The following is a 17671-nucleotide window of genomic DNA, read 5'->3' as shown; positions in this document are numbered from 1 at the left end:
TTTTCTGCCAGTATAAAGATATATTGAGTAGTTACAACAGAGACCATATGGTCTAAGAGGTCTGACATATTTAATATCTTGCCCTATAAGAAAACATGTTTTGATCCAGGCCTATATAGTTAATAATGCGTTCTTGTGTAAAGGCAGGAGTTGTCATAGCAGAAAATACAGAGGGGCAGTACTAAGCACATTGGTGAGTGGCCTGGAAGATGGTAAATACAGGTAGTTAGGAGAGGCAGAAGATTACCAAGCTAAAGATGTATATTTTCAAACAGGAGGTGTTTCCTGGAAGGAGAGTGAAATTGTATGGGCCTAGAAGAATGATTTTTAATTTTTTTCGAATCCTTATGGTAGGGACGGCTATTTTTCAAAAACAAAAACAAAAAAATCTATTCTCTCTTTCTTTCTAGAATTTAAGTTGAACACGTGACCACCCAGATAAGACTGCTTTTCCCAGTATCCTTTGCTGGGATTTCAGGCATGTAACAAAGTTCTTACCTATGGCATTGGAGTAGAAGGGATGTGTGCAACTTTTGCCTTACTTTCTTGAAAAAAAAAAGAGAGAGAGAGAGAGAAAGGAAATTATTACCCTGAATGACTGCTCTTCCCCTTCCTGTGAGTGTAAACACATGTACTGGTGACTCTGCGAAAGAGGACAAGGGCCTGGGGAATGGCAGAGCAACAAGGTGGAAGAATCTGGGGTTTCTGAATAACTTCATGGAGTAGGGTCTTGCGAAGCTGAATCACTCATCACAGAATTGTTGCCTGAGAGAGAATAAGGTTTTCTTCTTTAAGTCACTTCCTAAGAACTCTTTATTCCAGAAAAGAAAAAGTTCATCTCTATCCCACTTACAAGATTTTAATCATTTAAAAATATGATTTAAGTTGTGGACCCTCTTTTCAAGAAATCACCCTTATGCATAAATTTTATACTCAATTAACTCTGTAGCCCATATGTGGCCATGAAGCTAAGAACATGTGGTGTAGAAGCAGCAGTGGAGAGAAAAAGGAAATAGCCACTCCTCCCATGTGTTTGTACAGAAGGAACTTTTCAATAAAGCAGCCATCCTTTGCCATTGTGCTTTTTTAGGTTATGCCCTTGACTGGTGGTAGACTGAAAGAGCCAGTCAGAGAAATCAGGAAGGAGAGGGCATATGGGAAAGATAATAAGGGCAAGGTACAGGATGAGACTATGATGGGAGACGTGAGTAAGAAAAAATATCAGTTCTCAGAATTCATATTTGGGGAAAGGTAGATATCCCAGGGAGAGTAGGACAATCCAAAGCCATCAGTCAGGACCACAGAAAGTGCACAGATTTGCATTGCATAACTCCAAAAGATGCTACATGTACACAGGTTCCATAGTGTGGCAGATTCACCATCAGAATTTTCTTGTATTTAGAACTTAAAACCCACCTAGAAGCTGATAACAGTAAAAGGATTTCACTGGGTACTGCTGTGGTTTACGTGTATAGCATCAAGTTCCCTCAACCAAAGGTAGTCAATTAACACACAACATTAATATCTTTCACATACAGAAAGTATAATCCTTTGGAAAATAAATAATGAAAAAGGAAACATTCCTTTTACAAAAGCACAAAAAGATAAAATACCTAGAAGTAAATCTAACAAGAAATGTGCAAGAACTTTATGAGAAAAAAAAAAAAAACTTTAAAATTCTACTAAAGGGCAGTCAAGATTTGAACAAATGCAAACATAAATTTCTTTAGAAAAATTCAACATCTTAAATATTTAATTATTTCTTAATTAATTTAAAAATTTAACAAGGTTTATGACTAAAAATACCACTAGCTTTTGTTATTCTTCTTCTTGTTACATTTTTAGAACCAGATAAGCCAGTTAAAGTTTATACGGAAAAAAGGAATGGGTAGGAGAACTCTAGAAAAGAATAGCAGCAAAGGGTGACTAGCCCTATGAGATATGAAAACACACTACAGAATTTTAATAATTAACACAATATGGTATAGGCACATGAATATATATACATAGTAATAGAACAGAATAAAAGCTCAGAAATAGACCCAAATGTATTATGGAATTTATTATATGATAAAGGTGACATCTCAAATCAGAGGGGAGATTATGAGCTATTTAATAAATGGTAATCAACCATCTGAGTAACCATGTGGACAGCTGCTACAGTTTGGATGTTTGTCCTCTCAAACCACTTATTAAAATTTGATCCCCAGTGTTGGAGGTGAGGCCTAATGGAAGGTGCTTGGGTTGTAGGGTTGGATGCCTCATGAAGATATTAATGCCTTCCTTGGAGGTAAGTGAGTTCTTGCTCTATTAGTTCCCTCTAAGAGCTGGTTGTTAAGTAAAAAAAATCTTGGCACCTCTGCTTCTTTCTCTTGTGATGATATCTTACCAGGTAATCTCTGCACACTCTGGCTTTCCTTTGTCTTCCACCATGAGTGGAAGCAGCCTAAAACCCTCACCAGATGCAGATACCCAATCTTGAACTTTCCAACCAACAGAACTGTGAGCCAAATAAGCCTTTTTTTCTTTATAAATGACCCAGACTCAGGTACTCCATTATAGTGACACAAAATGGATGAAGACACCAGCTAAAGTTGGTGCTTCATATAACATACTTGGATAAAGCCATATATCAACTACATATAACAATAAATTCCAAATATACCAAGTATTTAAATGCAAAAAATAAAGCTATTAGAATATTCATGAAAAAAATGATGAATACTTCTATAACTTTAAAGTGAAGAAGACCTTTCCAATGAAGACATAAGGTACAGAAGTCAAAAAGAAATAATTAATATCTTCACTTACATAAAATCCAAAGACTTCTGGAAAACCAACCAAACAAAAAACAAGCAAACAAAAACATAGGCAAAGTCAAGAAACATACAATAACCTGAGAAAAATAATATTTGCAACTCATGTTACAGTCAAAGAGATAACCTCCCTCGTATCTAAAATGCTCCTAAAAATATGAAAGGAATAACAATTAGATGTCACTTTACACTCAGTGGATTGACAAATATTAGAACACTGTACAATGCCAAGTGTCAGTGGGAGTATGGGGGTTTAGGAACCCTCAAATATTAATACTACTGATGAGAGTACAAACTGATCCAGCCATTCTGAGCACAGTTTGGCAGTATTTAGCCAAATTAAATATGCATAATCTTTATAAACTAGCAATTCTGCTCCTGCTATGTATCCCAGAGAAATTTTCACAAAAGTCCTTGAGGAAATATGTACTAAAATGATAACTGCAGTATTATTTGTAGTGACGGGAAGCAGGAGGCATCCTGGATGTCCATCACTGAAAGGACTGGCAAAATGTAATAGGTGACCATCATGGAGTGTTCTGCAACAGTCAGAATCAATGGATAAGACTTGTGTTGTCCAATAAACCCTTCTGCAATAGTGGGCATGTTTTATGTATTCACTGTTCAATATGGTAGTCACTAGCCACATGAAGTTCTTTAAAATTAAACTTATTAAAATGTAAACATAAAAATTCAGTTCCTCGGTTGTTCTAGCTATATTTCAAGTGTTCAAGAGTTACATTTGGCCAGAAATTACCATACTGGATAAGGCAGGACTAGAATATTACCATTATTACAGAAATCCCTATTGGACAGTGCTGGGCTACATTTATACTAAGTAGTATGAGTAGATCTTAAAAATATAGTGCTGAGTGAAAAGAGTAAGTATCAGAATAACAATATCACACCACCATTTCCTTGAATTTAAAATACATTAACACAGAACAACTATTGACTTATTGCAAGAACACATACCAAAAAAAAATAATAAGCATTAGGGAGATTAGAGTATTTTCCTATGGGGAACAGTGAGTGAAAACTGAGAGTAGGTATAAAGGAAAAGAAGCAAATAGGCAAATCAATAAACGACTGGAAGGAGTAAGGGCTTTCAGAGACCTATAATAAAATATGCTGTGAACTGAGAAATATGATTAAGTCAAATCTCTGCATGAGATTACAAAAAAAAGAAAGCACACAAAAATCTGCATACTAATGTTCACAGTATTTTTATTCATAATTGCCAAAAACTGGAAACAACCAAGATGGTTTTTCAATACGTAAATGGACAAACTATGGTACTTCATGCAATGGAATATTATTCAGCAATAAAAATAACTGAGCTATCAAGCCATGAAAAGAAAAGATGTCAATAAATCTTAAATGCATGATATTAAGGAAAAGAGGCAAGTCTAAAAGGGCTACATACTTTATTACAACTATATGGCATTCTGGAAAAGGCAAAACTACAGTGATGGTAAAAGAGCAGTGGTTGCCAGAGTTTGGAAGTAAGGAATGGAGGATTAAACAGATGAAGGGTAGGAGATTTTGTAGGGTGATCAAACTGTTCTGTATGATTCTATAACTGTGGATATATTACATCATACATGTGTGAAAATTCATTAACTTTAGGGAACAAACGGCCAACTTTATATGTGCAAATTAAAAGAAAAGAAATCATTTAGGAGACTGAGTGATCCCAGGATGAATGCAGAATGTGACAAAATACTAAGTATATCATAAATGTATGAACAACCTCACTGGAAGGGGGTTGGGGGGAAAGTGTTGGCCTAAGCAACTTTAGAGTAATCTGTAAGACTAAAGACAAAAGAAATTGTACAGAAAAACTGCCCTACAACTAACAAAGTTATTCCCCATAGTGGTATGGGCAAACAATACCAATACTGTAATAAATTCACAGTAAAACTAAAAAATTAAATACATGGATGGTAGATGGTGGGAGTCAGGTTACTCATTGTTGGAGTAGGATAAGCAAGGGGAGGAAGCGAGATGATTCACGAATTAGATGAGAGCTAATGTTAATTAGGTAATGATCATTAGATAATGGATTAAAGCTGGAGACATCAGTATGAACTCATGATTAGCTTAATATAGACACATATGGTTACATATAGAAATATTTACAGATATATATATATACATATGTTAGTAAAGACATATATTTCCTTGCTCTGTCAGCTGAGAGAGCCTAGAAGCAACAACACTCCTGTAACAACACGCACACTTAGTTCCCAGATCTTGGTTTCTAACATCATCCTCCAATTAAAAGAATGATGGGGGCCAGGCATGGTGGCTCATGCCTATAATCCTAGCACTTTGGGAGGCTGACGCAGGCAGATCACAAACTCAGGAGTTTGAGACCAGCCTGGCCAATACGGTGAAACTCCGTCTCTACTAAAAATACAAAAATTATCTGGGTGTGGTGGCGGGCACCTGTAATCCCAGCTACTCAGGAAGCTGAGGCAGGAGAATTGCTTAAACCCGGGAGGCAGAGGTTGCAGTGAGCCGAGATTGTGCCACTACAACTGCACTCCAGCCTGGGCGACAGGGCGAGACTCCGTCTCAAAAAAAAAAACAAAAAAAACAAAAAAACCAACAACACCATATGCTGCTTGGAGAAATAGCTGATTCTAGAATAGGGGCAGGTAATATGCAAGATGACCCTGGAGAAGCTTGTAGTGACAGGAAGTAAAAAGGTGCTCACAAAACAAAAACCCACATTGACTGGGGTATGTCAAAGTTTCACAGGAGCCAACTAAAAGAGCTCCCATTAGCCAATGCTGAGACAAACAATTTGAGCAATAAAATCAATAAAGTAGTATTGAATTAAAACGCAAAGTATAAAATAAATATTCATGAGTCCATAGGACATAAATAAATAAGTAAACAAATAAATGGAAGAAAAGAAACAATTATCTTATATAGCATGATTCAAAATAATTTATGTAGATACTCAGCCTTCAAGAAGGTGGACCATAGCTCCCCATTCCTTTGGAATAGTCTGTGCACAGTGACTTCCTTCAAAGGAATGGAGAGAGCGTAAAAAGGTAACTTTACAGTGGAGAAATCTGGCAAATACAACCTCAACAAAGTGACTGAGGTCAGCATCAACAGTGAGAAGTCAAGTTGATAGAATGTACCCTCGATATGATCTGATGAAAATGACACTTTATAGCTTCCTTCTCCAAACCTTAGCTCCAGTCTAATCATGAGAAAAACATCAGACAAATACCGATTGAGGAACATTCTACAAAATACCTGACTAGTATTCTTCAAACTGTCAAGGTCATCAAAACCAAAACAAGTCTGAGAAAGTGTCACAACCAAGAGAAGCATAAGAAGACATGATGACTAAGTGTACTGTGGTACCCTGGGTGAGATCCCGGAACAGAAAAACAATGTTAGATAAAAACTAAGAAAATCTGAATACAGGATAGACTTTTGTTAAAAATCATGAATCAACCTTGGTTCTTCAATTGTAACAAATGTATCACATTAATATAAGATGTTAATAGTGAGAGAAACTGGGTATGGGGCATATGGAAACTCTCTGTACTATCTTCCCAATTTTTCCATAAATCTAAAACTATTCTTTTTGTTGTTGTTGTTGTTTGTTTTGTTTTGTTTTGTTTTATAAGGTCTTACTCTGTTACCCAGGCCAGAATGCAGTGGTAGGATCTCCGCTCACTGCAACTCCGCCTCCTGGGCTCAAGTCATCTTCCCACCTCAGCCTCCCAAGTAGCTGGGACTACAGGCACACGCCACCGTATCTAGCTAACTCTTGTATTTTTTGTAGAGATGGGGTTTTGTCATGTTGCCCAGGCCTGTCTCAAACTCCCGAGCTCAAGCCATTCACTCACCTGGCTTCCTAAAGTGCTGGGATTACACGTGTGAGCCACCACACCTGGCCTAAAACTGTTCTTTAAAAATTAATTTGTATTTTTTTTTAAAAAAAAAGGAAAACAAATATCAGGTACTGCTAGAAGCTTTGAGGCCCTCTTTTTCACCCTCTCCCTTCACACAATCTTCCCTTTCCACAAGAGGTAACACTCGTCTTTTGTTTTTTTTTTCCTGCTTTTCATAAAAATTTTGCATTTGTATGTATTCTTAAACAATATGTTATTGTGAATTTATATAAATAAAATTGTACTTTTTTTCAGCTATTTTCTTATTTTCACCTAACATTACATTTGTGAGATTTACCCACATTGATATATGTAGCTACAACTCATTTATTTTCCTGGCTAGATAATAAGTCACTGATGAAGGTGCCACCTTGTATATTTCTAGTCTCCTGATAATGGTTGCTTCCAGGTTTTGCTATTCCCAACAAATATTCTCATGTATACATGTAAAAATTCCTGTGTAATGAAAAGCTAGAAGTGGAACTGCAAAATCATCAGGCATATACATCTTCACCTGTACTATATAATACCAAATCATTTCACAAAAGTTGTCATGTCAGTTTAGATTACCGTCAACAATTTGATTGTTTGTTCCTTGGAAATCTAGAGATCTATACAAATACTTTGGGTTCTTTATTAAAATTTTAAAGTGTACATGATTAAAAACAAAATATTAACTATTTCATATTTTTAGTAGGAATAAAATGGTGATAGATGACCATGTAACAAAACTATTGAAATAATTTTTTTAAGTAATTAATTTTTAAAAATAATGAAATGATGATAGGTGTCAATTTGTAGTACATTCGAAATTTCCATAGACCTTAACTTGTCCTGGGAGATGAACTTGCTCATAACAGAGCTCTTTTTGCCATCTGTGTGCATATACATGAACTGGTTTAACAGCGAAGAAATGAAGACTTCGTATGTCCCTGCTGAAAAGTTGCCAAGTTTTGTTCTCATAAACTGGCCCTAATGTGAGAAACTACTAGCCTTTTAAGTTTAATTACACTTCTAAAAAAAGAAAGAAAAAAGTACGCGCGTGTGTGTGTGTGTGTGTGATATATATGTGTATATATAGTGTGTCTATAAGACAAGACCTCAATCTTGCTTCCTAAGATGAATAAAGAAACTAAAATTGGACAGGCGTGATGGCTCACACCTGTAATCCCAGCACTTTGGGAGGCCGAAGTGGGTGGATCATTTGAGGTCAGAAGTTCAAGACCAGCCTGGCCAACATGGTGAAACCCTGCCTTTAATAAAAATACAAAAAAAAAAAAAAAAAAAAAATAGCCGGGCATGGTGGCGGGTGACTGTAGTCCCAGCTACTCCGGAGGATGAGGCAGGAGAATTCCTTGAATCTGAGAGGTGGAGGTTGCAGTGACCCGAGATTGTGCCACTGCACTCCAGCCTGGGTGACAAAGTGAGGCTCCATCGCAAAAAAAAAAAAAAAAAAAAAAAAAAGAAATTAAAATTTTATTTTTTCTTCAAAAACTCTAATTACTTGAATTCAAGTCATATCCACATATCTAAAAAAGCAGTTAAAATGTTGTAAAATTCATCATTCACATTTGAAATTCCTTTGTTGTAAAACTCTAAATTTCTGTTGAGAAACAGTAAATAATAACCCTCTCAATACTATAAATTAGCACATTTTGATAGCATGAGTTATATAAGTGCTGAAGAACCTACCTTAGGATTGCTAGCATTCATCTACTATGTCTTGGATAGGGCTGCCAATCTATACAAATGCATTTACTGTTAACCTAGGCAGCTCACTGTAGTGGAGAGAAAAAAGAAGGAAAAGAAACATACTTTAAAGTTTCCCCTCAAATGGGAAGATGGAGAGATGTGTGAAAAGAATTGGGGATACCTGGGTATTTTAACTGTTTCCTATCAGGCCAAAGCTCACCCATAAGTAACATTATGTCCAATATTACCTTTGAAGCCAATTGAAAAGCTCAGTAACTGCTATTTAAACAGCTCCACTGAGCTCTCAAAATAAGTTCTAAGCACAAGACCACCCAATACAAAGATCACTGGCTTTGGACAAGTAGCTAAAACCACATTACCTTCTGGATAGCTCCATTTAACAAGGGAGACTTCTCTCTGGGACTCTCAGTTTGCATTTCTGTAGGACCCTCCTCAGAAGAGCACTGAACATATTACCTTCATCCCCAATGCAGCCTTCCTATCTTGTTTACCGTGACTGTGAGTCCCATACATGTCACCACAGGAACATGGAAACATGGCTACCTGAACCTGAAAACTATAAATAAATAAGAATTCCCAAACTCTTCTTAGCAAAGTATATGTACTTAGCTAACTATTTTTTGATAAAGTTATTAAGGCTGGTGTGAGAAATCACTCAATGGGCAAGGATATTCAAGAAGTATTTGCATAAAGATCATAAGACTCCTCTACACAAACTAGGTGAGTGTGCTTTCCCTATTTTAACCATTTTCAGGGCTCCTTTTGTTCAATCATGAAAAAGAAACGATTTTGAAAACTTTTAAGGCATGTAAAATAGTAGCTCAGAGAAAGGCTTAAACATCATATTGACCTGAGTTCGAATGATGGATCCATCAACTGTTCACTAAGTGACCCTGAGTAAGCTATTTAACTCCCTCATTCTTCTGTTTTCTCCACTGCTGGAATAAGTAGAAAGCCAGAAGTTGACAGCAAATCTGTCTTCAAAGCCTGTTCTTTTAACCACCACACTTGCCTGCTCCAGACACTTTAAACAGCACCTTGCATGTGGGAACTTACTACATCTCTGCAGGCTGATTGATTTATCTTCAGGAATACCTTCTTCAATCAAAAGCCATGACAGCTAAAGCAAAATGCCAAGGCACAAGAGAAACACCTTTCTTCACTAAGCTGTACACATGCAAAAGCTCAATAGTTGGGTGAAATAGAAGGGCTTCTCCTTCAAATAGTAATGAGGCTGATATAAAAATATATTCTATTCACAGCACAGAAAACCTGGAAGCCACACTTCAGGTTAACTCCTTATCTCCAAATCAAATATGCTCCAAAGCAAGAATGTCTACTATTTTGAAAGCTGAAATATGAAATTTTAGTTCAGATATGAAATATTAGTTGACTAATTTGGCAAATCTCTTAAATCTCCTGAGAGGATGCTAAGGCTTATTTGCCTAAATATTTTAAATTAGAAATGACAGCAATTTTGCAATACTTTTGAGGCTTTCACCACACATCTGAAAGCAGGGGTTTAGGTTTAGATTACGTGGCTTAGAGTTGCCAGATAAGTACTATGAAGAAGTATATCAGGCACAGAACCATCAGTATCTGTGAGAAGTATAGCAATCTAGACCTAACTAAAAACATTCATATTCAAAGCATTTTAAAAACTATATGTAGTCAAACAAAACATGCCTAAAAGTCATATTAGGCCCTTGAATCACAATTTGCAAACCCTATCTCAGAGAAAAGGAGATATTGACTCTTGTTCTCTACTTGGAATTATACCACAAGCAAAACTGCCAAGGCTGATGGCTGAGATAACCTCTGGGATCCAGACTTCAATGCTTTCTATGTCAAGTCAGCCCTTCCTGCTTAGTTTTGAAGTGGAGAGCCATGTGCCACTCTACAGAGCCAGGCCCAGTCCCCACTACTGTCATGTCACAAGGCTCTGTCCGGGCAGGCTGATCCCCACACTATGCCATATGCATGCCATTTCCATATTCACTCCCACCACCAAATGCCTTTGCTCATCTTTTCTCCATGACCTTAAATGTCTTCACCTTTCCTAGTCCAAGCCAAACCTAATCTACTTTTAATTTTGCACGTTTGTGAGTGTTTTTCTGTTTTAATCCATACAAAGAGCACAGAAATGGGATAGAGGCTTCATAGAGAGATGACAAGTGCATGGTTTAGAAGGAAGAATGGATACCACCTAATAGAGAAAGGGCAAAGAGCTTTCTAGGCAGAGCAGCTACATGTGCAAAGTCTTGAAACAGTCCAGAAGGCCATGGCAGGCTTGGAGGGATAAAAGGCTGGAGAAGTTGGCTGCAATCAGAATTAGAAGACCCTAGTTAGCCTCAGTGAAGTGACAGGACTTGATCCTAGAGGCAAAAGGAAGCCAAAGCTTGTTTTTCTTGTTGTTTGTCTTTTTTTTTCACTCAAAGGAGTGACAGGATCTGATTTTAGTCTAAGCTTCTGGTCCGTGATTACCACGGAATCTGCTCTTGTCATACAAGCAAATCCTTCCACAGCATCCCTATACCCCTTAACAGCCATACCACACAATTAGGTAGGTACAGCTCTTACAGGTATCTTTGTGTTTCCAGTGACTAGGGACTACTTGAGGGCAAGAGACATTTTTTTTAACTTCTGTTTCCTAGTAATGCCTCTGAGTGCTGAGCAAGTACAACTCAATAAATTTCCAGAATTGACTGATTCAGATTCCTCTAGGAGATGGATTAAGTAAACAAGGTTCCAAAGATAGGAGTAGGGAAATCTCAAAACCAAAGTCACTACAGCCCTCACCATTGGCCAAGAGCTGCATGATCAAGATCACAAAAGTTAAATTCAAAACTACCTTTGAGTCTATCCTCCATAAATTTGGACTCCTCTGGTGGTTAAACTCCTTTGCCCAGATCTGTTTAACCACCCACCCAAACTGAAATTCATTCCTTCTTCCTTTGAGCATACTGATCCAGAAAGAATAGGTACCAGTCCTTCTCTGGTTCTGAGCATGCCCCACTGACTGGGAGGGTGGGAGACAATCGATGCATTTAAATAGTGCATCTGGCCCTGAAGTGAGAGAGTGTGTCTGTGTGCCTGTGTGTAAATGCCAAGTTGCACCAGATTACCACAGCAACCCCAACAGGACACTGCAGTGGGCAGCTTTGCACAGAGGTACAGAAAACCCATTCTTATAACATCTGGGCTTTTACTGTGCACATTGGTTCCTAGTAGGCACATCACAGCATTAGGCCCTGGTTTTGGGATTCTGCAAAAAAGAAATGAAATGTTGAGTACCTGCTAGCCCTCCCTTTTTTTAAGCACCATGCATGTACCTCTTCATGCACAGTAAACACTATAAGCAGAGTGCAAAACAGCCTCTTTAGAAACACATAATTCGCTCTACTCACTTTTATATACTGTGATGAACAGATTGTACTTTGCACATCAGCATGACTTCAACATGAACTTTCCATCCTCTAAATAACCCAGTAATTGTACATTTTGATGAGCAGCATATCCACAATGCTCCCATTTCCAGCTAGTCCCCAGTTTTTATTATGTTATTGGTATTTTTGAAAGCAAAAATAAATAATCCTATCAAGAGTGTAGGTTGGGTTTAATGGGTTCAACTGAGCTTCGCTCCAGGAACTATAAAGCAACTTTTCAAAGGGCCTGGCAATTTTTGAAATTGCTTTTCCCTAGGAGTTGGAGAGTAGGGGTTTGTTCACTCACTTCCTAGTGTTTTCAGTGTGAAGACATCTCCCATGAAGGAAGAGCAAGGGGGATGTGTTAGAATTCCACATGTGGCTGTAGCCTACATGTGGCCATCAGGAAACCATGTTTCTGCAAATGGAACTCTAGTTGGTAGGGTATCAAGTAGATGGAACGGCCTCCTGGACATTTTCTTTTTTTCTCTTCTTGGATCTAGAGAATGAAGTGTGGTTTTCTTTGAATTTCTCCTGGGCAAAATAAGAATAATTGGCAACATCACTAAAGAAATGGATTGCATGGTAGGCATGCACAGCAGGGTGAGAGCTCCATCTGCACATGGAGAAGTGAGGGGAATTTGGCTAAGTGACATGAACTTGTGGTGCTTTGGAAGATACTAGAGCAGGACCACAATATCTTTGCAGCTTAGTAGTGGAAAACAGGGATGATTTGAAGTAATGTATGGGTTCCAGTACCTGAAGTGACAGGAGTTCCACTACCTGAAGGTGACCTAAGAAAATTACAGTGGGAATACCAAAAACAGAGAGATGTAAACAAACAAAGGAAGGAAGAGCCCCTTGCCTGGAAAGGTCATTCTGTGTGCAGGAGTGCCTACGCCTATCTAAGGTGGCCCTGGGAACAAAGAAGAGACCAATATTAACAGACTACAGTTGTATAATATCTTTAACCAACTGTGATGTGACATGGATGTGTGGATGTGGTTGAATTAGGGGGTTGTGACATCTAAGCATGGAGGTAGGACTTCCCAGAATGAACAGCTGGGTGATAAGAAACTTGAGTGTTTGGAAGGGAGGGTGTCAGTAGCCTGGTGACAGATAAAGGGCTCTCCATGAATGAAGACTAGAATCTGCCCTGCACATAGCTGGCAAGGTGATAACAGGATACCTGTTCCTAAAGCCCCCAGGAAGTGCTGTGGGTGGGTGTGGGTATCCAGAGTGAGTGAAGCAAAGAGCTGAGCATGTGGCTAGGGAGTGGGGAGAAGGGATTATGGGAGTTGAGCTGGTAGCAGACAAAAATTGCTGTGTGAATGTGCTCCTGAATCAAAGCTGGGAGGTCAAGGCTGGGAGAGGTTTCAGAGAGACTCATGCAACCTGTTTCTCTGAGGCAGGGCAGCTGAGAGGAGGCTCAGCATCCAGGTCGGATTTGGGGAGAAGTCAGGTGCACAGAGGCGCTAGTATGCAAGTGGGTGTGGAGAATGGTCCGGGAGTGGGGCGGATCCGGGAGGTAGGAGTGGGGGAGGGGAGGTCGTCGGCGAGTGGGTGTGTAGAGCGAGCTGGAGTGGGGGGTGGGGGCGCCGGTCCAGCGCCTCCGGCCGCGTCGACCTCCCCCGGGACTCACCCAGCACGAAGTAGGGCAGCTCCGTGTTCTCCAGGTCGTCCACCACGACCATTTCTCCCGGGAAGTCGTTGCGCACCGAGAAGAGGAGCTTGGGCTCCGAGGCCGAGGGGCTGTGCATGATGCTCAGGTCGTTCTCGCGCAGGAAGGGCAGCGCCGACACCGTGATGCTTTTGAGCTTGCACTCCAGCTCCTTGGATGGATCCACGTCGCCGGCGGCTGTGGCCAGCACCGCCGCCGGCCCCCAGCAGCAGGCGAGCAGGGCGCAGAGCCCGGCTAAAGCCATCTTGAGCCCCGGCCGCCTTCCTCCTAGCGCTGCGATGGTGGGGGAGGAAGCGAGCGGGGAGGGAGCGAGGGAGCGAGCGCGGGAGGCGGGGGAGGTTAGGGAGGGGATGGAGAGCCGGGAGAGCCCTGGACCCCGGAATGAGATGCCGCTTGCAGAGTCCTGGGTTTAAGCTCTGATGTCTGGAGAACCCCGGATTCTTTGTTTCCCAGAGCTGCTTATCTGGAGAAGGGAAAGCGGGGGAGGGGGGGAGCGGAGAAAAAGGGAAGGAAGGACGTCGAGAGGAAAGAGGAAGGGAGCTGAGGATTCTAGGGAATCAGGTCAGCCCCCAGCTGGCTGCCGGTGCTCCTGCCTCTCTCCTCCGTTGCATCCTCCAACACAAGCAAGGCTCTTGGCTATGAACTACTTGCACGGCATTTTTAATACATTGGTCTTTGCAATGTAAAATCTTCCCTCTCGCATCATCATCCAGAAGGCCTGAGAGAGGCACACACAGACACACACCCTAAAGGGCGCTTCTGCAAAGCTGGGCGGTGGGGGGAGATGAAAATTCCCTCAATGGTTTTGTGGATGTATTATAGCTTGTCCGAGTCTTGCTTTTCTTTTCCGCCCCCCCCCCCGACTAGTTGGATTTGTACATAGGATAAACTTAGCACTAACTTTGCAAAATATTTAAAGAAAATATTTGTTATACTGGTTTAGATGGATGGATAGATATGCACAACAGAGTAAGGTGCACAGTTAAGCAGGAGATCAAAACTTTTACTTGCAACTTCTCTCTGCTTCATTTCATTTCTATCACAAATGTTATCTGTAGTAACCAATAAAAAGATGATTTGGGGAATATTATAGTTGATAGAAAAAAAGTAGAGTTAGCTCAAATAAATCTTGAAACTTTAATTTTAGAGAATCTAGTAAATAGGACAAAGTTGGAAAGAAATTGTGAGAAAAACCAAAGTTCCTAAGCATTCTTAACAGATGGAAAAGTAATAAAAGAATATCCTTGGGTATGAGCTAAATCAATCCCAATCCAGTCAAGAGTACAATAGGGCAGATACTCAGCACCCTGCGTAAGTATTCTGAAGAATAACACCACCACCACCAAAACCCATATCAGATCTGTTCCCAGTAGTGCTCAACAATGTTGCCTTTTAAAAATGATGACAATATGCAATAAACAGTGGTAGAAAAGTGACATTGTGTATTCTGAAATCTGACATTTAACTGAACTTTCTCTCACATGATAACCAATAACTTATTTCAAAAGTGTGTCCCTCCACTGTTATTGGGTCAATGCTAACTTCAATACTAGGTGCTATGAAGACTGTGTTATTTGTAGTTCTCACTCTAGAAATTTAATGTACTACTGTTCTAAAAGAGGACCGCTACTTAAGAAACATTACATTTTCATTCTACCTGGTGTCAATTTATTGGCATATGTGAAGATATGTTCTTTAAAAGACAAAAAAGCTTTTGCCATATATTTTACAAAGTTTAACTAATCGAATAGAGAAAATAAGCCATATTTAAGGTAATGTTTAAGTAGTGAAAAATCATTTACCACATATGCAAAGAAAAGAAGAACAAAGACACTTTATTAGTTGAGTTTTTATATGTAACTTATCTGGGAATTAACCCGGAGGTATCTTACCATGCAGCATTGTAAGCTACTGTAAACTACTGTAAAAAAGATGTACCAGCTAACAACTTTTGAAAACTCATCCTCATCATCATTGCTCCCCTAAGAGATACTGAGTGAGACAAAAACCCCATGATATCTCTTTCATTCTGTTCTCCCTATCATAAAAAAATCTAGTATTAAACTTATTTATGCAAGGTTATTTGCCATTGAATAATTATAGTGGATGCCAGGAACACAACCTTGATACTAGAATGTGAGAAATGGCATGTAAGTACCTGATCATGTATTCGTCCAATCTCTCACTTAACAGATAAGGAAATTGAGACCCATGAAATAGTGATCTATCTTCTATGGAGCTAAGACCATGAACAAGATTTCCTTGCCCACTGCTCTTTCCACTATATAGTTATGGTACACTAGGGTGCACCCATGGATAATCACTGGGCTTTATGGGCCACAGTAATTAATCCAGCAAAGGTTTGTGTACCTATTGTATCATAAGCTTTAGGCTAAACACAGCCAGAAAAATACTCCTCCTGCTTTTGAGTAGCATATAATCTACTGTCACTTTGAAATCTTTCTTTCTAATTTTCTGAAGAGTCTTGAGTCATGTTAGAAAGCCCAAGCAAACCATTTAGGGTTGATTTTCTAATAAGTCAATATCTAGTCTTCTTAAAATGTATATTGAGTTGGGAATAGTTGGTAGTTGGTATCTCAAGTCTTTCTAGACCTCTCTAAACAAGAACCAAACAAAAGAAACAGTAGAATTTTTTAAAAGAGAATATATTATTCCAGAGTACTTGATTCCTGTAAAAATGGAAATAATGTCACATGGCCTTTTCTTAGGGAATTAAATACCTAGAGATGTGGGTAAAGGTTGAAGTACATAGAAACCAGGCCATCGCTAATGCATGATGTTTTACATTTAGATGAGATGGGGGAAAATGTTATGCATCTCAATCATCACCTTTGTGTAGAGGCATAATGATATAGTGAAATAATAGAATTGGATTCAAGACTTAACTTCATAATATTCTTATTTGGAGATAAGCTTGGACCATTCTTGTCTTTAGTTCCCCATCAACAAAAGGGGCCAATCATCTCCACTCACCCCTGCTGGTCACAGAAAATGTTTCTGACTTTCATCGCCAAAGAGTAATATTACTTGTTCTTGAATTTTATAAATATAGAATCTTAGAATATATGCTCTTTTGTGTCTTAATATTTTCACTCATCATTATGTCTGTGAGATTTATCCATGTAGTTCAATGTTTTATTGCTGTGTACTAGTCCATTACATGACTACATGACATTTATTCATTCTCAGAAAATTTCTGTTCTTTAAAACACTGTAAAACAGCAAGCGCTATTATCTCCAATCTTCACTTTTCTCCTGAGGTACACCTTCCTGTATTTAAGCACCAATGGCCTCTTTCCTTGACTATTAAAATAGATTTTGATTCCTTTTCCTCCTAGCAACGCATTCTGTACACAACTACCAGGTTGATCTTCATGAAATCTAACTTTCGTTATGTCATTCTAGTTTTTCTTTTTCTACATGATAAAGCTGAAAATCCATGGTTTAGAAATTTAAAAACTCTTCTAAATCTCACACTGTTTTTCAGATAGATTGCTCACTGCACTATATCTCTATCCTCCCACCACACATGCGCACACACACACACACACATCTCTCAATCAAATTAAAATCTATTTCCTATTTTCACTCCTCCCATAACATTCTGTCCACCTGAAGTGCAACACTCCTTATTCTTCAGATTGTCCCATCTCTCCAAGCCAATCTCCAGCTGCACCTATGCAGTGAGAACTTCCATCACTTCCCTTCCTCTAGCTCCATTCCCTGGGCATTTATTTACATCTCCCCCAACATCTACACATCTACACATATACATACACATACACTCAGGAAAGCAAGAGCTATTTCCTAATACAATGTCTTAAATTCAATATTCTTATCTGCAAAACAGTAATAATACATAGTTTTTGGGGTGGTTGTGAGGAGGAAATGAGATTATGTATGTAAACAATGTGATACGTTTTAGGCATTTAGTTGGTACTCAGTAGCGATAGCCTTTGCCACTATCATCTTATTTAATTATTTCGGCAAGATAATAGGCTTCAGAGTCATCTTCATGAAATTTTCTCCACTGTAGTAGTCAAAGCAAATTAAGTAATTTATAGTCCTTGGTGTTTTCCCAGAGGAAATGAC

At 39.0% G+C, this 17671-nt stretch overlaps 1 protein-coding gene across 3 annotated transcripts in view; it reads right to left on the bottom strand.

The window, feature by feature from the left end:
- The window catches only part of ASTN1 (astrotactin 1), a 314886-nt gene extending 300796 nt beyond the window's left edge, over window positions 1–14090 (bottom strand). The window contains exon 1 of one of the 3 annotated variants that reach the window (XM_054524823.2): window positions 13520–14090. In XM_054524823.2, the coding sequence (XP_054380798.1) occupies window positions 13520–13802 (283 nt within the window). In that variant the 5' untranslated portion in view covers window positions 13803–14090. The remainder of the gene's footprint in view (window positions 1–13519) is intronic. The other 2 variants (XM_054524812.2, XM_024236699.3) reach the window with 2 other exon arrangements.
- Between the last annotated feature and the right edge of the window lie 3581 nt (window positions 14091–17671).

The sequence above is a fragment of the Pongo abelii genome, chromosome 1 (genome assembly GCF_028885655.2).
Source record: "Pongo abelii isolate AG06213 chromosome 1, NHGRI_mPonAbe1-v2.0_pri, whole genome shotgun sequence".
NCBI lineage: Eukaryota > Metazoa > Chordata > Mammalia > Primates > Hominidae > Pongo > Pongo abelii.
This window is presented reverse-complemented; position numbering and strand designations above follow the sequence as displayed.